A 24,489-nucleotide genomic window follows, 5' to 3' on the forward strand; every position below is an offset into this window, starting at 1 on the left:
GCTGACCTGGGTGTCTGAAGTTCTCTGTTTCCTCCTCTCCTCCTCTTTCCTCATGTCCTTGATGGTCTTTGTGTTCAAGTCAATGGTCTCTCCTGATGGCTCTCTCCTCCCTTGACAAATTTATTCTTTCCCTCATAAATATTGATTCAAAGAGGTGTTTCTCTATTGCTAATTGGCTCAGCCTGGGCTGGAGGCAGGTCCGCCTTGGAGCCAGGGGAGCTTCTTGAAGCTTCTCATAGGGGCCATCACTGTAGTCCCTTTCCCTGCTACCAAAAATGACCCCACACACACAAACCCAACACAGACATGACGTGATATGGGATATCCCATTGGCATATCCAAATGCCACTTTGGGTCTGCTGACCTTACTATGCCCCCCCATTTTCTTCTGCACCTGCAGACTGAGGGAACATGGGAAGAAGCAGAACGTGGGAAGTTGGAATGTCCTTGATTTCTGAGCAAAAACTAAAAACATCAGTATGTTATCAACAGTCTTCTCATAACAAATCCCACACTGAAACCAAACCCCAGCGCTGTTCTAGCTACTGAGAAGACAATTAGCTCTATCCCAGTCAAACCAGGACACTCCTGTTTGAGGAATACACTTGCTATTTATTCTCTAGCTGATGATGGGTATGGTCAGCAGATGATGTTAAAAATTATTAACTGTTAACAAGCTTCCATGACTTTTTTCTTTTGAATGCTATCACTCCAGGGCAAGCTGGGGAGAATTGGACCTCCAGGCTGCAAGGGAGACCCTGGTGACAAGGTAGGAACCCTTCACTCTTTGTTCAGCACATCAGTTGTGCAGCTGCTGAATGAGTTGCACGTGTAGAAAGATGGCCAACGAGAGGTTACTGTCCCATTTTCCAAGTGATGGCATGATCTGATTCCAGGCCTCCTTTCCATGGGCAAGTAAGATGGGATCCCCCAGCATCCCTCCCCTCCACGTAGAGAAAAAAACCCCACTCCTTTCATCAGCACTAGCAACAAGCAAAAACTAGTTTGGTCTCTAGAGCAACTTTCTAAGCCAGTTGTTTTATTCTGCAGGGAAAGTGCATATTGTTGCCACTGCAAAATGTGTGGTTCTTTGTCCTTTCCCTCCCTAGGGCCCTGATGGCTACCCAGGAGATGCAGGAGACCAAGGCGAAAGAGGAGATGAAGGCATAAAGGTACAAGTGCCCACTTGTGAGCAGAGAGTGTGGGCAGAGGCCACCAGTTAAACACCATTGCCTGTATTTACTTGTAAATCCTTCACTACTCATGGATCCCATAGGCTGTGGGGTCTGGATCCCATCACCAGACACAGAAGCCAAGGGAAGAGCCTTGCTGGCCCTGCTCTTTGGGGGTTCCTCATGGTGCACATCAGTGGTGGGCAATAACATCATGATGATGATGATGATGATGATGATAATGCTGGCAATCACTATTGCTCTGTTGCTGTTTCAGGGAGATCCTGGCCGACCTGGACGCAGTGGACCCCTGGGACCTCCAGGAGAAAAAGGAAGCCCGGTAGGTTCTTGCATCATTCAGTGAAGGGTCTGCTCCACCAACACATCCTGGTCATTCTGCAAATTAAGCCACCAGCCTGGAGACAGCACAAGCCCCTGGGTGGTCGAGTGATCTCTCCTGCCATACATGTCCCCACCAGCACAGTGGGAAATGTCATGTGGGCAACAGGAGAGGGGACTGTGCAACATCCCTGCAGCTGCCCAGAGCAAAAGGAGAATGGATCTCAAGCATTTGTCCACAGCAGAGAAGAGGAAGCAAAATAAGCTTAGGAGGACTTACCTTTCTAGCTGATCCGTTGCACTGCACCTTTCCTCCGCTTCCCACCTTCTCCTGGGTAGAAAGGCCCTGTTTGGCCATGGTTTCCCCTTCCACAGTCTCATGAATTCCTCAGGGTTTGTTGCAGGTTGTTTTAACTCGTGTGAATTAACAATTAATTGCTCAGAGATCCAACACGGGCTTTACTCATCGTACTTGAGCTTCTAGCCAAAGGGGTTGCTGTGATGGTGGCCAGGTTGCCTCAGAGATAGTGGAGAAGGCTGAAATAGCTCTCCAGCTTTAGGCAGAGCTGGGTAGATGCTGTAAGGAAGACTTGAGAAGCCTTTGCACTGGTTGATGGAGGAAAGGTGACACAGCATGGCACTGCTCCAAGGCTGGTGCCTGTGCACCTACCTTTGGCATGTAGGCATGGTGGGTGGGTGGAAGCGTAAGTTGTGTGCTCATACAGACCTCTGCTCAAGGGTGGACTGCTTGGCACAGGACAAGAAGGGTGTGTGTGTGTGTGTACAGCTTGACCTCTCTTCTGACAAATTGTATTTCTTTTTCTTCTCCAAGGGACTTCCAGGCAACCCTGGAGCTCAAGGGCCTGCTGGAGGCAAGGGAAGAAGAGGTGAAACGGGACCTCCTGGACCCAAAGGAGAACCTGTAAGTGTCTGAATAGGTCCCTGGGCAGTGGGCACACCATGGGAGCCTGATGCAGCTTCATGGATCAGCACTGAGAAACTTCCCCCATTTAGCCTCCCTTCTGCATCCCAAAAGATGTGCAGATGCTGATCTCCTCATCTCTCCCATCTTCCTAGAGCAGTACTTCCATAATCCTAAACCTGATGTTAACCATTTCACCTTAGAGAAGCATCCCATGTTCCCACAGAACCACAAATGCCTCTGTGGATGTCCAGGACCCCTTGGCTGTACTCTAGCAAGTTCCTCAAACTGCTGGCTTCTTACAGGAGCTCACAGAGTGGAGATCTGGTGGCCATTCCATTAGAGCTCTGATAAGGGCAGCAGCATGACATGGATGGTGCCAAACAGCCCCAAGCTAACGTGGTGAGGCACTGCAAGATTTAGGGAGTGGGTTGAGGTGACGTTCCCTGCCAGAACACAGCAGCATGGCTCCACCAGCACCAAGAGGTCCGAGCCCAGCCACCTTGTGTCCTTGTGCAAGATCCAGTGGGGAAAGCAAAGCTGGATGAACTGGAAGTGAAGCAGCTATTTAACCCTCAGGGAATGAACCATGAGTGTTTGTGGTCACTGCCCTGACCATCCTCCTGAGAGAAGAGTCCAGCTGTGGCTTCCCAAAAACCAAAGGCAAGATCCCCCAAGCAGTGCTGGCATGGGCATCCCTACTGCCCTTCTGCCAGGCACATGGTCACAGAGGGGGCAAGGAGATGTCTTTTGGGCCAGGGGGGAGAAGGCAGGGCAGCCAGGTGTCACTGCTCAGGTAGCATCCATCTTCACATCCCATTTATCTGCCTTTCTGTGTCTGCCAAGGGTCGACGTGGAGATCCAGGGACAAAAGGCAGCAAAGGCACTCCTGGGGCCAAAGGAGAAAGGGTGAGTAAAGCAACTGCCCAGACCCTTGCCAAGGAGCCCAAGATGCACAGAACTGGTGTGTGTGATGTGCTGCTGCCCAACCATCAAGTGTCCATCCCCATGGGCTCTGTGTGTGTGCTGGGCTCCCACTGTGCCTGCCCTGGTGACAGCAGGTACAGCCTCCTCTTCCAAGGTTTGATCCAGAGAGAGGATGAAGGGCAGCAAAGCTTGAGGCTGAGGCATGTTCAGAGGATACACTATCCTGACACTGTCTTTCAAGCCAAGAAACACCAGATTTGAGAACATCATCATGCCTCCTTGCTCCAAAGAACACTGCCATATGCACAAACAACATTGGAGATATCCCTGACCAGGAATATCTTTAACCTTCTCACAGGGAGATCCTGGTCCAGAGGGTCCTCGTGGCCTGCCTGGTGAGGTTGGAAGCAAAGGAGCAAGGGTAAGCACGAAGTAGTGGTTGGTGACATCCAAGGGAGGGAGGGAGAGCACTGCTGCCATCCGAGGTGGCTCACCCAGCTCTCCTCCTCATGCACACCTGTCTGTAGCTGCCTCTGTACACTCTCGTGTCTTGCTTTGCTTTGCAGGGAGACCAAGGAATACCAGGACCCCGAGGCCCTTCAGGTGCTGTGGGAGAGCCAGGCAAGATAGTAAGTCATCCTGGGGCATCTCTTAGACTGTGTCCTCCCTCTTGCAGTGAGAGCTTGCCCTACTGACATGAGCTGCCTGCACTGTACCTCCTCAGAGGACCCTGCCTGACCTTTTCTCAGGGAAGCTAAAAAACTAGCCCAGAGGCCCTGGCTAGTCCCTGGGACAAGGAGAAATCTCAACACCCAGGAGTCCCTGCTCCTCCATCACTCCAGGGGTTTCCATGACAATATGGAAGGGACAGTCAGGATGGGTCATGGGATGAGGGAAGATGGGTCTCCCCAGATGTCCATGTGTCCTGGGTCTGTGGTTAGTCCAACACCCCACTGTGGCAGTAGTGCCATGACATCCATGTGGATCCACAGGATGTGGGAACCCAGGTGCTGAATCAGTCACTATCACAGTAACTTCATTGGGAGGGGAGATGGTGCTGCAGCATCATCTCAAGATCTGGTTTCTCCAGCACAGTCCCCTGCATGGCTGGGGAGCCACAGGGAACGTCCTCACCCACTTCCTCCACTCTTCCCAACACTCTCCTGCAGGGATCACGTGGGGACCCTGGTGACTTGGGCCCAAGAGGTGATGCTGGACCACCAGGACCAAAGGTGAGGTACCTGAATGCAACCCTGCATTTGAAAGAGAGTTTTGGTGTGCTTTTTTTTTTAATTGTTAAAAAAAAGGCAGTTTCCACTGCAGAATCATAGAATCACAGAATGTTGTGAGTTGGAAGGACCCCCAAGGATGATGGAGTCCAACTCCTGTCCCTGCACAGGACAATCCCAACATTCACACCATGTCCCTCAGGGCCTTGGCCAAATGCTGCTGCAATCTTGTCAGGCTTGGTGCCATCAGCACCTCCCTGGGGAGCCTGTTCCAGTGCTCCACCACCCTCTGGGTGCCTCAAGAACCTTTTCCTCATGGCCAACCTCACCCTCCCCTGCCACATCTTCCTGCCATGTCCTCTGCTCCTGGCATTCGTTGGTGGCCAGAGAGAAGAGATCAGCGCCTGCCCCTCCTCTGCCCCTTGGGAGGAAGTTCTAGACCCCCAGGAGATCTCCTCTCAGTCTCCTCTTCTTCAGGCTCAACAAACCAAGCACCTTCAGCCTCTTCTCACACCCTTCCCCTCTAAACCCTTCCCCAATAAACTTGTGTGCCTCAGAAATGGAATGGCTCAATCCTGAGCCTCCCTGTGGGGCAGAGATGTAGGTCTTGCTCTGGCCAAGGCAGCTGTGATTACATCCCTCACCCTGCACAGACTCAGAGGTGTCTCTGGCATGAGATGTCCCCAGGACCCCGCGAAGCTTTGCTCTGCACAGCCATCCCCAATGTTTTAGGGCCAGCTGCAGAAGTCACAGCTCCTGGTGGTGTCTCATCCCCAGAGGGGATGAAAACAACTCTGTCTGCCACTGGCATTGCCAGGTCAGAATGACTGGGTTTGGTTTCTGATGGGTCATTTTTTTTCTACCAAAGGGTGACAGAGGCAGACCTGGCTTTAGCTACCCTGGACCCAGAGGACCACAGGTAAGTACACCTCATCCAGTGCAGATGTATGCACCACATGGAAGCCTGGGTCAGTGGAGGCTGCTGTTGGAGCTGAGCAGCCTGGGAGAAGGCAGAAGGAGGAAGAAAAATGATCAGAGTCACAAAAAAGTGAAACCCACAAAGGGGTTGAGGGTGTTGAACACCAGGACTGAACCTGGCCACGACTCCATCAGCCCCATGGCAGAGCTGCTGGGACCCCATCCTTGATGAGAGTGATGGGGAGGTGGCTGCACTCACCACCCCAACCTGCTGTTGGGTTTTGTGGCCCTCACTGGCCCTACTTCAGATGTACGTGTGCATGATGTGGGACCAGTACCGACTGGGTGCTGACCTCTCCCTCCTCTCCTTCTGCAGGGTGACAAGGGTGAGAAGGGACAGCCAGGGCCCAAGGTGAGTGTGTTTGTCTCCATCATCTGTTTCTGGACTGACAGAAATGCTGAGTTGTCTCCTGACCCTCTGGGTGTGTGGCCAAGGAGCCTGCCCTGCCGGCAGCTGCCCTGGCTGTTCCCTGCAGCTCTGGAGCCTGGGTGGATCTCCCAAGCCCATCTCCTTTGAAACCATCTGAAATATGTTTTCCAAAACTTCTTTATTCATAATTAATGCCGTGTAAACACTGTTTATTTGCTCTGGGCTGAGCTGCTGGTTTAGAACGTGCTCTCCCGGGCCAGGCAGGTGTGTGTTTTTGATGGGCTCGTAGCAGTAGTGCCTCTACTTGAGCACATCCAGATGTGCTCCATGCTGGATCTGTTTCTCTTTCCTTTGAGCAGGGAGGAAGAGGTGAACCTGGACCAAAAGGAGTGCAAGGGACCAAAGGAGAGAAGGGGGAACCGGTAAGCAGACTTCTCAGGAGGAGCCCTGAACACCAGCAGCTCCATCGCCAGCCTTGCTGAGGAAATACTTGATCCTTCCTTGTTTCTTCCCCAGGGTGATCCTGGCCCAGGAGGGGAGCCTGGACCCCGTGGTCCAACTGGTGAAGCAGGCCCTGAGGTACAGTACCATGCCATCATGTCTGAGTGGATGCTCCAGCTCCCTCCTCTCCTCCTCACTTCTTCTTGATGCTTTAAAGTCCAGAGGATCCCAGCAGGTCTCCCCACAGCAGGAGTTGCTGGAGGGGACAGTAGCTGCCAGACATGTCTGCTGGCTCCTCACGAGGCTTTCCTACACTTCCTGTAGCAGATCTCTGCAAAAAGCTGCATTTTTGATGGCTCTGACATCTAGTTCCCAAAAATGGAACTCGTAGGAAAGCTGTGCCTGAAATACCTGTATTCTCCTTACAGGGGACCCCTGGACCACCAGGAGATCCTGGCCTGACTGTAAGTAGAATCATAGAATCACAGCATGTTGTGAGTTGGAAGGGACCCACAAGGATGACGGAATCAAACTCCTGTCCCTGCACAGGACAATCCCAACATTCACACCATGTCCCTCAGGGCCTTGGCCAAATGCTGCTGCAATCTTGTCAGGCTTGGTGCCATCAGCCCCTCCCTGGGGAGCCTGTTCCAGTGCTCCACCACCCTCTGGCTGCCTCAAGAACCTTTTCCTCATGGCCAACCTCACCCTCCCCTGCCACATCTTCCTGCCATTCCCTCTGCTCCTGGCATTCGTTGGTGGCCAGAGAGAAGAGATCAGCGCCTGCCCCTCCTCTTCCCCTTGGGAGGAAGCACCGCTCTGCAGCTCCCCGGGTGCTCATCCTCCTGGGGGATGTGGCTTTACCGTGCACAGCCCAAGAACAAAACAGGGTGTCAGGTCCTGATGCTGCCCATCAGAGGTGGCCTGTGGCTTCCCACCAAGGAAAGAGGGGCAGGGGTCTGTGGGTGGGAAGGGAAAGGGAAGCCTTTTCCTTAGAGGGAGCAACTGCTGTGTGAGGGGAGGGAGGCACTGACCCTGCTCCCCTTGGCTGGCAGGACTGTGACGTGATGACCTACGTGCGAGAGACCTGCGGGTGCTGTGGTGAGTGGACCATCGCCTCTCCCCAAGGCAGGGGAATGACCACTCAGGGGACTGGGAAAGGGGGTCACCAGAGGCTGCCACCATCTTCAGGAGTTCTCCTGAGGGACCTCTGTCCCAGGTGCTGCCGTTTGCACTGAGACATCGGCACGAGGGTCCATTTGCCGCTCTGCACCATGCTGCACCCTGCAGAGGAGACACCATGAGAAGTCCTTCCCTGCTCGCCCTGGTCCCAGTCTACCACTGAGTGTGGTGACACTGCAGGGGCAGCCTGGCTTACCTCCCAAATGTAGCTCTGCCATCGCAGAGGAGCAGCGAGCTACAATACAGAGTTGCATGGTGCAGATGGTGGTAAGATCAGAAAGGTTTCTTTTGACACACATTGACAGAAGGTTGCGTGTAAAATCTTCCCTATCCTGCTGGCTGTGGGCAGCACCACAAACCTTGGTGTGGTGCCAACTGTATCCATCCTCCCACAGATGATTTCTTCTGCCCTGGTGGCTCTTGTCCCCACCATTGCTGACCTTTATGTTTTCCTCCTGTCCCTCTCCCCAGACTGTGAGAAGCGCTGCGGTGCCCTGGACATCATGTTCGTCATAGACAGCTCAGAGAGCATTGGCTACACCAACTTCACCCTGGAGAAAAATTTCGTTGTCAACGTGGTCAGCCGCCTGGGCTCTATCGCCAAGGACCCCAAGTCACAGACAGGTCTGGACTGTGTGGGGACAGAGCAGGGCATGGGGAAAAGAAAAGGGTCTTGGATCCCTCCAGCTTCCACGTTCATCTGTAGCTGCCCTGGGCTGCAATCAGCATTTTGGCAGCAGGTTCTGCTTTTCCCCCTTCCCCATTTTGTAGGCCAACAGGGCAGTTCTTTGCTGACACAAAACTTGGCTGACTTCCTCCACTTTTCACTGAGGACGCAAAGTCAAGTAACGTGACGCTTCGTTGGCAGGTGCCCGTGTTGGGGTGGTGCAGTACAGTCACGAGGGGACCTTTGAAGCCATCAAACTTGATGATGAGCGCATTGATTCACTGTCCAGCTTCAAGGAAGCAGTGAAGCGCCTGGAGTGGATCGCTGGAGGCACCTGGACACCATCTGCCCTTCAGTTTGCCTACAACAAGCTCATCAAGGAAAGCAGGCGAGAGAAAGCCCAAGTGTTTGCTGTGGTGATCACGGATGGGCGCTACGACCCCCGGGATGATGACAAGAACCTAGGTGCTCTTTGTGGTAGAGATGTTGTCGTCAACACCATTGGCATTGGAGACATGTTTGATCAGCCAGAGCAGAGCGAGACCCTGGTCTCCATTGCTTGCAATGAACCCCAGCGAGTCCAGAAGATGAGGCTCTTCTCAGACCTGGTGGCAGAGGAATTCATTGACAAGATGGAGGACGTGCTCTGCCCAGGTACCTGTACCTGTCCTTGCTCTGCTTATGGAAACTAGAGTTTTTGAGCCCCAGGATTTGGGGTGGTGGGGGGCATATATGGTGTGTTGCAACAATTACAGAGGCACTGGGTCCCAGCAGGTTGGCCAATAGCTCATAAGCTGGGTCATTCATGGTGGGGGTTGACCTTTATGTAGCTCTGGATAAAGAATCCTTCCTCAGACACAGGCCAGCTTTTTGGGGCAGTCCTGTGGAGCCCTTTCCTCTTGTAAGAGACCTCACCCTGCCACTCTGACTGCACAAGCCACAAATGGAGGTGGCAGCACATCACTCAATTTTCCCTATTTCTTTTCCTTCCAGATCCACAGATTGTCTGCCCTGAGCTGCCCTGCCAGACAGGTAAACATTACAAGTAGCTTCATGTCATCTGAACAAAGTAGTAGGTCCGGGGGAGAGTGCACAAGGCTCAGGAGTGGGAGAGGGGTGTGCAGTGCTGTTTGTTCCCTTTGGATGGCAGGAGTTTGGGAAATAGTGTTATTTTGCATGAGGAGAAGCTCCAGGTTTCCATCTCCTGCTCTGTTCCCGTAGGTACGAGTGCACCGCGTTAGTGCACCAGCGTGGCTCAGCTCAGATATTTCTCCCTGTCCCAATTCCTTGGAGCCACCAAGTTTTAACTTTCAAGCTCAGCAGTTAATTTCTCCCTTGTTCCATGTCTCTTGTTATATCTAAAGTCAAACTCCCTGTGCTAAACTCTCCTACCTTGTGTGACCTTTGCAATGCAGAGCTCAACCTACAGCACTGGGCAGGATGCTCGTTGGGAGCAGCGGGGGCAGAGCAGGGGGGTAGGGACCATTTGGAAAATGACACCCTAGTGAACTCAAAGCTTTGGCTTCTCTAACGCTGGCTGTATTTAATTAGCAATTAACTCAAGGTGTTGGATTAAAAGAAAAAAAGGCTGTAAGGATCCTGTGGTGTAAAGGAGACGGGTGCTGCTGGCTGCAGGTAGCTTCACTTGTCCCCGTGTTGCTTGTGGAGGGGCAGATCTGCAATCTGAGTTCCTAGAGGTCCTGTTTGAGTCTCTGCACCTGTTCAAATACAAGAGATTGATTTGCTGATACACACAAAGCTTCTAGGGGACAAAGTTCTGCCAGTTCTTGCCATTTTTCTCTCTCCTCTTGCCGTGAATATGTTTTTGTGGAAGTCCCCAGCCTCAACTCAGCATTATACAGAATCTCCACTTTCATTTTCAAAGGAGTCCCTTCATTTCCATATAAAACAAAGGAAACTGGTCCCAGGACACTCAGGCATCTGAAGACAGAAAAGATAAAATTCTGCCCATCCCAAATCACTCAGTAATATTTTGAGTATTGGCACCTGGCCATGCAGAGAGGACAATGTCCAACTGTGATGTTGAGCTATCCACACAGGCTCCTCTGCAGTGTCCTCTGAGGAGCTCTGTCCTGCGGATCCATGCACGAGGAGGTGACTTCTCCATGCCACACTGGTGACTGATCAGGTGTCTTCAAAGGGTTGGTTTTCTTTTTGCCACACTCCTGTTCTCCTAGGCGTGGGCCATCAAAGCCCTCCAAAGCAAGGCAAAGCTGGTGATCCTTTCTCTGTAGTGCACTTGGGTGTTTCTGTTCCTGATGCAAGGTGAGAACAGTTCATTGGTACCTGACAGTCCTGGGGACCAGAACAGAAATGGCTTGAGGAGCCATCTGAGGGTGTTCCTTCCTGGGCGAGTCCCTTAAGCCACGCCATAGGCAGTCCAGGTCAAGTGCAGACCCTACATCTGCATCCCAGAGGACTTGGAAAGTGGAGTGACATGGCTGGGTAGGTGTGGGCCTCCTGTGAAAGTGCCAGTACTTGTTGGGCAGAAGTTGTCCTGGTGAGCAAGGATCTGTGTTAGGCCTGGTAGATAACGTTTTAAGTGATACCAAGGGATTCAGCAGCCTTTGGGCAAAGCGCCTTCTACCCACCACACTGGATGGTCCATGATGTGTTGCCATCATCATCTGGAAGGATTTGTAATGATTGCATTTGCATAGCAGTAAGGGAATGTGTTGGATGTGATGTGACATAAGGCATGTGAGAGAGCCTGGCGCTTCTCTGCTCAGTGCTCAGCTTCCTCCAGTTCTCCAAGAACATCTCAAGAGTTGGTGCCAATTCACATGCGAACCTTCTGGATGTAGACAGTGCCCTTCACAGGGTATGTGACTGAGTTTCGTGTACATCCAATGTGTGTGTCTAGTTGTAGACAGGCCAGGCAGGTTCAGGTCAGGGATGCAGCTACACCATGGCCTGTTCATGGCCCCATGTCTGTCCATGTTGTAGTTCTGGCACTTTAAGGAGCAGTTCTTGCCAGGGTAAGTTTAGGTTGGTCATTAGGAAAAGGTTTTTGAGGCAGAGGGTGGTGGAGCACTGGAACAGGCTCCCCAGGGAGGTGCTGATGGCACCAAACCTGACAAGATTGCAGCAGCATTTGGCCAAGGCCCTGAGGGACATGGTGTGAATGTTGGGCTTGTCCTGTGCAGGGACAGGAGTTGGACTCCATCATCCTTGGGGGTCCCTTCCAACTCACAACATCCTGTGATTCTGTAATTCAATTGCTCATGCCAGGTACCCCAGCTCCAGCCCAGGTATCGTCAGCAGAGCACAAAGAGGGACAGGTACTGCACACACCCTGGCTTCCTCCCTGCTGCCTTGCAGACCCAGGCATGTCACCTCGTCAGGTTCACATCTGTGAATGAAGCCATGCTGCCTCCGTGCTTTGTCTAAGGAAACACAGGATTTCCCTGTTTTCAGGGCAGACCTTTGGCTCCCTGTCACTGCCCGTCCCTTCCCGCGGTGCTAACAGGACGCTGGAGGGTTAAATGGGTTAAATGCTGAGCAAATCTGAACTGACCACGTGCTTCCATAGAAACCGCATGACGCTCTGCCAGGCTCTTTCTAACCCACGCAGAAGGCTTTGCTTTGAGCTTTGGGATTTTATTTGGATTCAAGGTCAGCGCAGCCAGGTGGAGACAGAAGCTCTCAGGGTCCTGACTAGTCCAGTCACCACATAGGAGCATTGGTCACCTCAGGGCGGTGGCCCTGACCAAAGCGCACCAGGCTGAGTGCCAGGCAAGGAGTCCCCATGATGCTGTCCCTTAGATGTCTTTCTGGCTGTACAGCATCATGTGTACAGTTTGCGTGTAGCAGAGTTCATGGAGCAGCTAGAACAAGTCCAGAGGAGACCACCAGGATGATGCGAGGGCTGGAGCAGCTCTGCTGTGAGGACAGGCTGAGAGAGTTGGGGCTGTTCAGCCTGGAGAAGAGAAGGCTCCGGGGAGACCTTCTAGTGGCCTCCCAGTACCTGAAGGGGCTCCAGGAAGGGTTGGGAGGGACTTTGGCCAAGGGCAGGGAGTGAGAGAACAAGGGGTGATGGCTTGAAAGTGTCAGAGGGGAGATGGAGATGAGATGTGAGGAAGAAGTTTCTTCACTGTGAGGGTGGTCAGACACTGTCCCAGGTTGCCCAAGGAAGTTGTGGCTGCTCCTCCCTGGAAGTGTTCTCGGCCAGGTTGGATGAGGCTTTGAGCAACCTGGTCTAGTGGAAGGTGTCCCTGCTGCTGGCAGGGGGGTTGGAACTGGATGAGCTTTAAGGTCCCTTCCAACCCAAACCAGTCCGGGATTCTATGAATCCCATATGCAGAGAGGAGTTGGACCTTGTGGCCCTCTTCTTGAGCACTGCTCTTTCTCCATCGTGGATGAGTAGGAAGGAACTGGGCAGTTAAGGTTTCGTGTCATTTTCTGAGGTCTCTCAGTTGATGTGTGAGTGTTTTCAGTGAAAATCCCACAGTTCCTCAGACATAAACATGGCAGGAAGGCTTAAAGTCTGGCTTTGGTCTTTACTTCTCTGTCCTCGTTAGCTTTGTTCTTCTCTGGTGCAGTGGACGTAGGAAAGCCAGGTAGCTTTCAGAGACACAGCCATTGCTAGCAAGCCCTGAAAATATTCTTTTGACACTCACTTGCAGATGGCAGGAACCCTGGGAACGTAAACCCACTTATTTTCCGCCCCATGGAAGAGGGAGTCAACATAGATTTCCCCAGCACCATACATTCGATCGCCCAGTTCCTAAACTCCACGCGGGAAACCCAGGACCCCAGCATGTACACCCAGCTGGTGGCCACTTTGGCCTTTACCGCCGAAAAAGCCAAGTTTGCCACTGGAAATGAGCGGCAAGAGTGGATGGACTTGTTCATTGACACCTTCAAAATGGTGCACAGCGAGATTGTGGGAGACCCAGAAACCGTGTTAGGGCTTTGCTGACATCTCTGTTAGAGGTCACATGAAGCTGGCAGAGGCAGAGGTTGAATGGAGGTGGTGATAATCCTCTTTCCATGGGTGCTTGTTTGGCAGAGGGGACAGGTACATTGGTAGATGCTTTAAGTTTAGGAGAAACACAGGCAATGAAATGGCTTGGTTGTGCTCAGCTGAGGAAAGAAGGGGCTTGGCTGGCTGATGAGCATGGTGGCTTTCTCCAGCGATGGCTAGAGATGCTTTTGCTTTGCCCACTGCTTTTCTGCAGAGGAGCTGCGTTGCCTCCATCTCTGAGCCCCTGTGCTGCTCCCCTCTGGCCCCGCTGTGCTTCCCTCTGCCCCGGCTGGCCAGCGTGCCCCAGTCAGTGAGTGTGCCCCAGCCCTCAGCCATGTGTGAGCACCAGGCTCCACCGAGGCAGCTGCTGGCACACGCGTGGCTGAGGGCCAGAGCCAGCCCCTCATTTGCAGACCACCTAACAACATGCTTTTCCCACACCTTCCTACATATGTACTTGCTGACCTTTTCTGAAGCATCTTCTGCATCTTCTCACTGGGTTACCATGAGGGCTGTCTCCGGGTCCTGCAAACCATTTGTGTGGCAAGACTGTCAAAGGGAGATGTCCCTCCTCTCACTGCAGCGAGGGTCTCTGCACAACCATTCAATGGGCAGTTGGGGATCTGGAGGGGAAGGACCAAGCAGTACGGAGAGGGGGAAACCCTGGCTTTCCATCGAGAGCACCAACACTTGGGGAGTGCTTCTCTCAGAAGCTGTATGAGCTCCTTCTGCCTTTTTCTCTGCTTGTACATTTGTGTTTCTCCTGTCTTCATTAGCAACATGTGCCTGCTCATATCCAAGAGGCAGAGGTTACGTAGGGCCAGTCAGTCCAAAGTTCATATCCAAGAGGCAGAGGTTACATAGGCCAGCCATGCAGTCAAACCTCTGTGACACGTTACGTGAGGTGTTTAATAGCGAGTATTGATGTAGTACAGCCCATTCAATACATACCCAGGGCTAGTTTGGTTCAGGGAGGCTCCAGACCCCCTACTTGTGCTGTGGGTATGTACATTTAGAGGAGGAGTGATATTTCCATGAGCTCAGATACCCCTGGTTTTCATGAAAAGTCAGGCAGGTGACTGCCATTCCTGCCTCCAGCTGCCCTCTCAAGCCGTTAAGAAGAGAAAATGGCATTTCATGTGCAGGCACAAGAGTAGAAGTGTTTATTGCCAGCAAGTGAATTTTGCAGCCTCTCTAACTGACACGGTATTATTGCAATAAAGTATCCTGAGCAAATGTCATCTTTAATGGGCAGAAGGGAGATGCATGGTCTTCAAAAATGTGGGCTGCAATGTTTCAAGGTGTGCAAAGTGGAGCTAATTGCCGAGCTCCTCAAATTGGAATGAGGAACTTGCCCACTTTGAACTTCTTGCAGTGTTTTCTTCCAGCTCTACTTCAACATCTGGGGTTTGCCAGTCTAGGCTAGAAGCCATCTGGTGACAGGCACGAAGGGGGGGTGTTTGTATCGCTCAGCACGTGAGCAGATCAGGCACACTGCACAAAAATAATCTTTCTCCCAAGTTTTCAACACTTTTTGCTCCCGGTCTATAGGGACAGGGAGGTCAGAGAACTCTGCTGTTGGCATATAATAGAGGGGAAATTGTTCAGAGAGCTTTATATGGTGTGCTCTGTGGTTTAGGTGAAGGCAAAAGGATTAGCCTGTGTCCTAGCTGCCCTGCTAGTGTCTGGCCATAACCCACGTGTTCCAGATACTTTATGCAAAGCCAAGCTCCCTACTCTGTTTTTTCACCCCAAAACAGAGTGTGACTTAGCCTGCTGGGATGCAAGTAAGAAGCCTGAACTCAGTGTAGTTAAGCTGCTCCAGCCATGATGCTAGAGGAAAAGTCTCAAAGAAACACTGATCTGTAGAGAACATCTCAGGGCTGGGATGTCTTGCTGAAGAAGACAAAGATTCAGTGAGACTTCAGCAAAGAGGGCTTAGACCTCGTCACACAGTGGCTGTTCATTTCATTTCCTTTAAAAATATTGCCTAGTCAAGCAGTGCAACGTTGTAAAGAAAGGTTCTTACCTCTCAAAAACCTTCAGCTCATTATGGGGGGAAAGACCCAAAGGGATAAGATGTCACTTTAGCTGAGCAGTATTTGCATTGGCCCTTGTTAGACAGAGACTAGAGGGTGTAGTGCTGTTCTGCTAACGTAACCCTGGCTAAACCAAAGAGATTGCATCACAGCAACGGTTCCTTCAGTGAAGATCACAGAATCATAGAATGGTTTGGATTGGAAGGGACCTTAAAGCTCATCCAGTTCCAACCCCCCTGCCAGCAGCAGGGACACCTTCCACTAGACCAGGTTGCTCAAAGCCTCATCCAGCCTGGCCTTAAATACTTCCAGGGAGGAGCAGCCACAACTTCCTTGGGCAACCTGTTCCAGTGTCTGACCACCCTCACAGTGAAGAACTTCTTCCTAATATCTCATCTAAACCTCCCCTCTTTTGGCTTAAACCCATTTCCCCTTGTTCTGTCATTAACTGCCCTTATGAAAAGTCCCTCCCCAGCTTTCTTGTAGCCCCTTCAGGTATTGGAAGGCCGCTATAAGATCCCCCTGAATCTTGGGCAAAGGAAGGTTGCCCAGAGAAGCTGTGGATGCCCAGGTTGTATGTGCCCCTGGGCAGTCTGATGTAGTAGCTGGCAACCCTGTCCACAGCAGGGGGGGTTGGAACTGGATGGTCTTTAAGGCCCTTTTCAACCCAAACCGTCCTATGATTCTATGAAAGGAAGGACACAGATCAGGGGCTGGGGAAAGGACAGTCCACACCACCCCAAAGAGACGGGAGCGGTTGTGAAAGGGAGAAGCCCCAGAAAGGGCTGGGACGTCAGTTCCCATCTCACTGTTGCTTTCACATCCCCTGTCAACACCGTGAAACAACAGAGGAAATACAAGTTACTCAGGTTTTAGAAGAAGCAGGAAGGTGAGGTGGAACATGATGTGAATGGGTGGGGTCAGTCTGCACATGCACATAACTGGGCAGGTTGTTAATGGCAGGAAAACTGATGGTATTTCTGCTTTTTGGAGTACCTCTGTTAGACACCCTCAGGTACACAGTATGAGAAGGATCAGTGCTCCAACTAAAACCATGACATGAAGATTTTAGTTGGCCTCATTCATGGTGGTGCCTCTGAGAACTTAGCTCCCGGTTAAGGAGGAGAATCTTGTTCCTTGCTGCAGGGAAAGGCACTTGGATCCTCAGCTTCCCAGAAACGGGAACAAGCTGCAACCAAAGCATGACACCGAACAGGACAGACCCAAGGTTTTGCTGCACTGCTCACATCTACGTTATGTTCCCATGGGATAACTCATATGTGAAGGCATCTTACCAAGCAGCTCAAAGGCAGCCCTCTCCAGCCGTGAAGGCTGAGCAAGGGCAGTCATGGGGGAGTGCTCCTGCACTGGAGGAGGCTCCTGCCTTACGCTCTAGCCAAAGCTCTGCAGAGTGGTGCTGCTCTCAGGCCACTGTCCACTTAATTAGGAGCTCCTAAGGCTTGTGTTGGGCCATGTTGGTAGGGGGTGGGGTGGATCTTGCTTGTCATCACAAGAAACATGTAGACAAGCAAAAAGAGAGACAGCCTGGTAAGACTTCTCCAACACGATATGCAGCCCTTCCTCCCACCCGCCTGCTTCCTCCTGGTTTTGCAGACCCCTACTTAGATGTCAGGCTGTGTGGTTGCAAGGGGCATGCTTTTCTGCCTCTCCCCTTCCACGACTGCACAGAGCAGGTGAGGACCAGGAGCACAGGCGCTACCAAGGCAGAGCATCCTTGTGGCAGCAGCGCCAGCGTACCAGGAACAGCAGCATCAATGTCCCTTTAGACATTTGTCAAGGAAGGTTGGGCAGAGGTGAGTACCTACCTTTGTTGCTTTAAAGGAGTGTAGTGTTGGAGTTGGATTTGGGAAGCAATGTTCAAAAAGCATCACTTGGAGATTGGTTCCTAGTGCAGTCAGAACTGGCATTGCAGGAGCCTGTTGTTCACAGTAAGGTAAGGTACAGTAGGCACCATTCATGGCATGTCATCGTTGTAGATATGTTTTCTGGTGTGGGCCAAGGAGAAATGCCAGTCTACAAGGTCAGGGAGCATGATACAGACACAACCACAGACTTCTGCTATGTGCAGAGAGCTAGGTTAAACCACAAGTACCAGATGCAGAAGTTCCTGCATCAGGTTTGACTGTTTTATCATGGGTGGAATTGGTGCCAAATAGTCTGCGAGTCAACGATACGCATCATCAGAGCTTCTACCACACTGTCTTGTGCCGTTGGATTCATGTTGGACACCATCTCTGTAGTCTCAAGACTGCACCTATCTATTTTGCTTAAAATATAACTTTGCTGTTTGCCAGATGTTGGCTAGGCACATAGTACTCGTGTACCACACAGTGATCCATTTATTGCTCAGCTCACACAAGGAATCACGCCGGTTCAGTACCCCATCGTGCTGAATCCAGGTGTAGCAGCACTCAGCACTCAGGAAGCACTTTGTCAGGTGTCTTTTGCTCACAGTATGGAAATCCAACCTCATGTGATACTCCTGTCCCCAAAGTTACCCCTCATTGCCAGAAAAGGCTGCTCAAGCTGGGACTTCTCCAAAATCTCCTATTCCTTGCCAGCCATGCCACACAACATGTCATCTGCTCCAGGCCTTCATCCCTTTTGAGATTCAGTCTTGGAGACACGGAATTGCTTGACAGTGACACAGCCATTGCCCTGCTGCCAACTCGGGGGGTGGCCAGCCCCAGGGTGTACATCACAAATCAATCCTGCTGCTGCAGTCGTATTCCTGACGAGCGCTTTCAGCAAAGGAGGAAACTCCAAAGGAGAAGAGGAAGAAAATTCAACAGTGCAGTAGTGGAAGGGTTTCTCGGAGAAGCAGTGCACTCAGAGGAACACCAAATGCAACACGCATAACTCCTGCAAAGGAAGGAAATAACTGTCCCTAACTAACAGCTGTCTCCAAGATCTTCTTCTCCCTTTTGATCTGAGTCCATTCACTGTGTATGTTCATACACCATCTTGTGGACAGGTGTTGTTGTGAGCGACTAAAGAACAATGTCCCACTGTGTTTCACACAAAGATCGGTCTGTTGTATGTTACAAAAGCTGCTTTACTACATACAGGGTGATCAACAGGGATAGTCTTGTTTGCCAGCCATATGACCCAACCTTTATAAGCTCTTCAGGAATTACTGATTGCTGATTAAACTAATCTAGGCGAAATGTATGAAAACAGCTTTCATCCTACAACTCGGTGTGTGAAGAGTAACTCTGGAAGTAAACCACTCTCTAGAAGTAAGGGAGAGGTTTGCAGACAGGGCCTGCCATTAATCTCTGGACATTGCTGTTACAGATAAGAGCTGGGCACTGCTGTAAGAAGGTGGATGTAATTCTGGGATGGAAATGCACAGACCTGTCTATTAGACATAGATACTTGTGAGGGTCTGTCATAGGCCCCAGAATTAACATTCATTAAGACCTAGTGCCCAGGAGCTGAGGGAATCAGAAGCGAAGCTCCTACGTTAGCAGCTGCAAAGACAGGCTTTGGCAGCAGAGTGGGGCTGGTCCTTCCTTGGACAAAGATGTACAGAGGCCACTCCAGCCTCAACTGCCCAAGGCAAACCCCAATCTTATCCTGTAGGCTTTCTTATGCTCCCAACTCTTGTCTTCTTCTTTCTCCTGCAGAGCTCGCAGTGGCCCAGTGCACACAGCGCCCTGTTGACGTCGTCTTCTTGCTCGATGGCTCTGAAAGGATCGGGGAGCAGAATTTCCACAGGGCCCACCACTTTGTGGAGGAGGTGGCCCGACAGCTCACGCTGGCCAGGAGCAACAGCGACAACATGAATGCCCGGATTGCCCTGCTGCAGTACGGCAGTGAGAGGGACCAGGTTGTGGTCTTCCCACTCACCTACAACCTGACGGAAATCTCCAACGCCCTGGCACAGATCAAGTACCTGGACTCATCCTCCAACATTGGGTCAGCCATCATCCATGCCATCAACAACATCGTGCTCAGCCCAGGAGATGGGCAGCGACTCGCCCGGCGCAATGCTGAGCTCTCCTTCGTCTTCATCACCGATGGCATCACAGGAAGCAAGAACCTCGAGGAGGCCATCAACTCCATGAAGAAGCAAGATGTCATGCCCACGGTAGTGGCTCTTGGGAGTGATGTAGATATGGATGTCCGGCTGAAGCTTGGCCTCGGGGACCGGGCAGCCATCTTCCGGGAGAAGGACTATGACAGCCTCTCCCAACCCAGCTTCTTTGACAGGTTCGTTAGGTGGATATGTTAAATGAAGGGAGTGCACATGTCCTCCTCTCACCAATATACACACCCCTGATATTACCTCTTTCATTTTCTTCCCCTGTATGGTTGCTAGCAACTCTGAGCTGGCCCAGAACAGCTGCCCTCTGGGTCCTCTTTTCTAGCCAAAAGCCAGAGCTCTTTTTTTGATTTTCATGATGAGAAGACATGTATCTTACATCTATGGTGCTAATTAAAACCGAGATCAAAGCAGGATACAGAGCCATACAACGTACTTCTGTAAAGCTTTGCACACACCAAGCCATGACTTGTGTACGTACTGTAATCCCAGGAGGGCTTATCAGAGAAGTGAGAAACCTTCCCAGTCTAGCAGGACAAATGATCATCTCTAGTTTTCAAAAACTCTCAATATCCCTCAGTGTCCTGTGAGGAGCTTTACGGTTGTGACATCTCCTGTTCTTTAGCAAACCCTTTTACAGATTATCTCACCTTTTTTTTGTTGTTCTCTCAGTACTTCTGCCCTGAGAGGACCACATGAGTTTATGACACCTCACATGCTGCTTGAAATGGTCAGCAACTTGCTTTCCTTTTGCATGGCCCTGGGTGGTTTGCTCCTCTTTCCCAGGAGCAATGGGACGGTGAGAGGTTTTGCTGCCTTCTACAGTTGTCTGTAGATGCTCTGTTTGGGGCTCTACTTATCCTAAATTTCACGGATCATCTTTAAGATCTTTATTTTCCTGTGGGCCATATCTCTCCCTTGCTTCCTTCTGCCATTCTGATCTTCCTCAGAACCTGTTCATTTATTATTGCACCCAAAATCTTGTCTGAGAGGGGCAACATGCCTCCCAGCATCTCACAAAACACTGGGCAGCTGCCAAAGCTGCTGTCATCCCAATGTGCTCAGAGTAACCATGGTGCCTTCATCCCACTGGTATCTGCTGAGCAATGCCCAGATTTGGACTTGAATTGTGCTGGCTGTAAAAATAAACAAGCTCTTTTCACCCTATCCTGAAAAAGCCTCTTTATTCTGCAATTTTTATCTTTATTTTTAATGAGCAGCTGATTCTCCTGGTGCTGAGATGGTAAGTTTGTCTTCTGCCCCTCCCCACAAATGCTGGAGCAAAAAGCCAGGGGTCCCTGCAGCACAGGAGTGACAGGGCACTGCTTGCTGAGGACCTGAAGGACCACAGGAAGCTGATGGGGCCCCTCCAGGCCTCCACACTGTCTCCAGCAGTTCACTTGCCCTGCACTCTACCATGATCTCTCAGTGCAACGAAGACCTCACATGCTTCATGGTCCTCACCAGTCCATGGGTGAAGAGAGCTCAGGTGACCCTCTTTGAGAGAGCTGTGTCTTTCCCCACCAGGAATGTAGCATTACACCTGAGTGGGGCTTTACCTGCCCTTTCTTCAGCCCCTCCTGCATCCAATACTTGTGTGTCTCAAGCCAGGACAGCTGGGCAGGGGAACCCTGCAAGGACGGGGGCATTTCTGTAAGGTGGTGGAGGTGGGATGGAGAGGAGAGGCTGGGTAGGGTGCGAGTTGTGTGTGGGGGACCCCAGGCACGGGGTGCAGAGGCAGTAAATCTGGGTGAGACAGGGTGTGCCATCTCTTTTGGAGCTTCTCTCTGCCACGGTGAGCTGCTTGTGTTTGTGCCTCTGAGTTCAGCAGCCAGACACACCAGCTGGCAGCAAAACCTTCTTTATAACAGGGTTGAGAAGGGTCCTTTTGAGCCGTGACAATGGGTAAAACAAAAATAAAACAGCAGCAAAAGCAGACTTGTGTTAAAATTGTTGTAATGAAATCACTGCCAGATTTTTCACCTTTTCTAGTGAGCATGAAGTCCCATAGAATCCCAGCATTGCCTCGATTGGAAAAGCCCTTTAAGCTCATCGAGTCCAACCATGAACCCAACACTGACCAGTCCCCTATGACTAACCCATGTCCCTCAGCACTATGTCTACACGACTCTTCAATCCCTCCAGGGATGGGGACTCCACCACTGCCCTGGGCAACCCCTTCCAATGCCTCAGACCCCTTTCAGCAAAGAAATTCTTCCTCACATCCCATCTCAACTGCCCTGGCCACAACTGGAGCCCATTTCCTCTTGTCCTGTCCCTTGTTCCTTGGTTGAACAGACCCACCCCCACCTCTCTCCACCCTCCTCCAAGGGACTTGCACAGAGCCACAAGGTCTCCCCTCAGCCTCCTTTTCTCCAGGCTCAACAACCCCAGTTCCCTCAGCCACAAGGGAACTCAGCACACTTGTGCCCCAGACCCTTCCCCAGCTCCGTTGCCCTTCAATTCAGGGGCTCCAGAAAGAGAGCTCACTCCTTTTTCCTATTGATTATTACCCTGGCGAGCAGGATGGCAACCCATACAGCTCTCCAAGGGCAGAGTTACAGCATTCCCTGTCCACCCCCTCTGCTGCAGCTGGGAGAGCTCACGTGAAGTGTAAGGACTTCTATGGGTGGTCACTGCTATCACTGCACAGGAAAAACACCACAAAAGGCTACAGACCAGCTCGTGATACCCCCCCGTGCTGCTCCCTGCAGGGATGACTTTCAGTGGGCTCTCCCAAAAGACAGAGGACAGAGCTGCTTCCCATCACCTCACAGTGATTCCAGGGCAAAGAATTTACAAGCTAAAAGCAAGAAAATCAGTTGGCAGGTGAAATACCCCTCTAAGAGAGAGAGAAAGGGAGTGGAACAACATGCAGGTGGTTCCCATGGGGTGTTCAGCTTCGTGATTTGTCGCTGCACTGCCGCACGGGTGGGAGATGTCCTCTTCAGTCAGAGTCAGAACTGCTGCTTGAGCTGCTGGAGTGCTGGAGGAGATAAAACAGCTTTAGGGTAGAACAGAAACCATCCTCTTTCACACCATTTCTGATAGGCATTAGCAATCTGGTGGTGGGTGCCCATTCCCAGTGCCCAACCAGGTTCAGGTTGAGCCTTGCAGCAGTGGTGGCTGCAGACCCACCTCTCCCCAGGGGTCTGCACGCCAGCAAAAGGGGAACCCTCAGGTCTGCACGCTGGCCAGACTGCAAGTTAATTAGTAATAGTCTTAGTAATTAGTTAATGTCAAGGCCCAGAGGGCTGTGCAGAGGATGAGCCTGCTTGGGAGTCAGCACAGCACCACGACCTCAACCAGCAAACCTCGGCCAGGATACCTTGACTTGAAGATAAAATGGCAATTTTTATTGCAGTGCTGTTACAAACCACATTTGAGAGTCTGAGGCCATTATTTTTCTGCTTGGAGAATATAATTACGGGATCATAGAACGGTTTGGGTTGGAAAGGACCTTAAAGATCATCCAGTTCCAACCCCCCTGCCAGCAGCAGGGACACCTTCCACTAGACCAGGTTGCTCAAAGCCTCATCCAGCCTGGCCTTCAACACTTCCAGGGAGGAGCAGCCACAGCTTCTCTGGCCAACCTGGGACACTGTCTCACCACCCTCACAGTGAAGAACTTCCTCCTAATATCTCATCTAAACCTCCCCTCTTTCAGCTTAAACCCATTTCCCCTTGTTTTGTCATTAACTGCCCTTATGAAAAGTCCCTCCCCACATGTCGTGAGAGGGCTGGGTTTGTTGTTATGATTTTCCAAAGGTGTTCAGGCCAATTAAGCAAACTCCAGAAGGTTCCTGTTCTCTGCCAGCGAGGGCAAACTTCAAGGCAGATCACTTTCAGAGGCGTTACACGGTTAGGTGGTTTGCTTTGTTTGGGAAATCCTCCTCCCTCCAATGGTGGAACTGGGGTTTTGTTTAACAACCCCTCACTCAGACCTCCTCTGGGTAGTGCCCACCCCTGGAATGGCATTTTCTGAAGCATCTACTCTTGGCACAGAGAATTGCTCTTCCTTTTTTGTTGTTGTTGTTTGTTTTTTAAGAGGAAACTGAACTGCTCCTTTGCTGTGGGAGCTCTCAGGTGAGCAGGACAAAGTCCTGGGGTTTAATACGGGTGCACCCTGAGCTGTGTCACTGTTACAAATGACTGCGAGGAATTTCATGAATCACATTGCAAAAGACTTGCTTTAAATGACTCATGCTCGCCTATTTATTAACCAAACTAGGAGTCTCCACATCTAAATAAGCCACTGAGGTGTTGGCAGCCCACTCCAGAAGCCACAGGGTAGAAGAGGAGAGCTCCAGATGCTCTGGATGGATGCTGTGGCATGTGAGAGGGGTTCTGAAGGACCTCAGCAGAGATTTGGAAGGGTCTACTGCCACCTCACTCTTACCTTGCCTCCATGGTGCTTGGAGTGCTTCTTCTTGTGCTTCTTCTTGTGCTTCTGATGGTGCTTCTGATGATGGTTAGGGGGGCATGATGTGCACCAATGCATTCCTGGTGGTCCTGGATGGGGATGTCCATGGGGATGATGCCCTGGTGGGTGGTGCCCGTGGGGATGATGCCCCTGTGAATGGTGCCCATGGGGGTGCTGCCCTGGTGGGTAGGGACCAGGTGGAGAGGGACCACAGGGATAGCCACCTGAGGGTCCAGGGGGATAGGCCCCGTGGGCACCTGGTGCCACTGGAGGGTAGCCAGGGTAGGAACCTGCTGGAGTGCTGGAACCAGGGTATCCCTGAGGGGCAGGTGGGCAAATTTGCACTTGGGGTGGTGGCACCCCTCCGGGCGTGCCTAGGAAGAAGATGAGTGGGGTTGTTAGTGAGCAGAGCTGAGCTGTCCCCAGACAGGCAACACAGGGAGCTGGTGCACCCCTGCACCCAAAGGACCCCTCCCACTCTACCCCCTCCTCACAAATGACACCCCAGTCCCCTTTGGTAGGCAGGCAACCCCCCCCTGGGTGCCCGTGGCCATTGCACTGAGCCCCTCTCTGAGCCCCGATGGCTGTGTGGTACCCACAGCCCTGCCCGGCCCCACAGCCCCTCACCTGGGTTGGGGTTCCACATCCTCTGCGGCCCCTGAGCTGCAAAGGAAGGACAGGCACCGTCAGTGCTCCCTGATAGCACCTCCTGTCATGGGGACGTCATTGTCCTGCCAACAGCCA

At 51.7% G+C, this 24,489-nt stretch overlaps 1 protein-coding gene across 1 annotated transcript; it reads left to right on the plus strand.

The window, feature by feature from the left end:
• Window positions 1–715: 715 nt before the first annotated feature.
• Window positions 716–20,490, plus strand: COL6A2 (collagen type VI alpha 2 chain; the record flags this gene model as incomplete). Its single annotated transcript, XM_010168846.1, has 18 exons — window positions 716–769; window positions 1,110–1,172; window positions 1,450–1,512; window positions 2,344–2,433; window positions 3,280–3,342; window positions 3,719–3,781; window positions 3,927–3,989; window positions 4,530–4,592; window positions 5,458–5,508; window positions 5,884–5,919; window positions 6,297–6,359; window positions 6,454–6,516; window positions 6,807–6,842; window positions 7,434–7,479; window positions 8,032–8,184; window positions 8,429–8,881; window positions 9,221–9,259; window positions 18,904–20,490. Coding segments are annotated over 18 exons (2,070 nt in total), but the record flags the coding sequence as incomplete, so codon positions are not given.
• Between the last annotated feature and the right edge of the window lie 3,999 nt (window positions 20,491–24,489).

Source organism: Antrostomus carolinensis, unplaced genomic scaffold, assembly GCF_000700745.2.
Source record: "Antrostomus carolinensis isolate BGI_N321 unplaced genomic scaffold, ASM70074v2 scaffold5605, whole genome shotgun sequence".
NCBI lineage: Eukaryota > Metazoa > Chordata > Aves > Caprimulgiformes > Caprimulgidae > Antrostomus > Antrostomus carolinensis.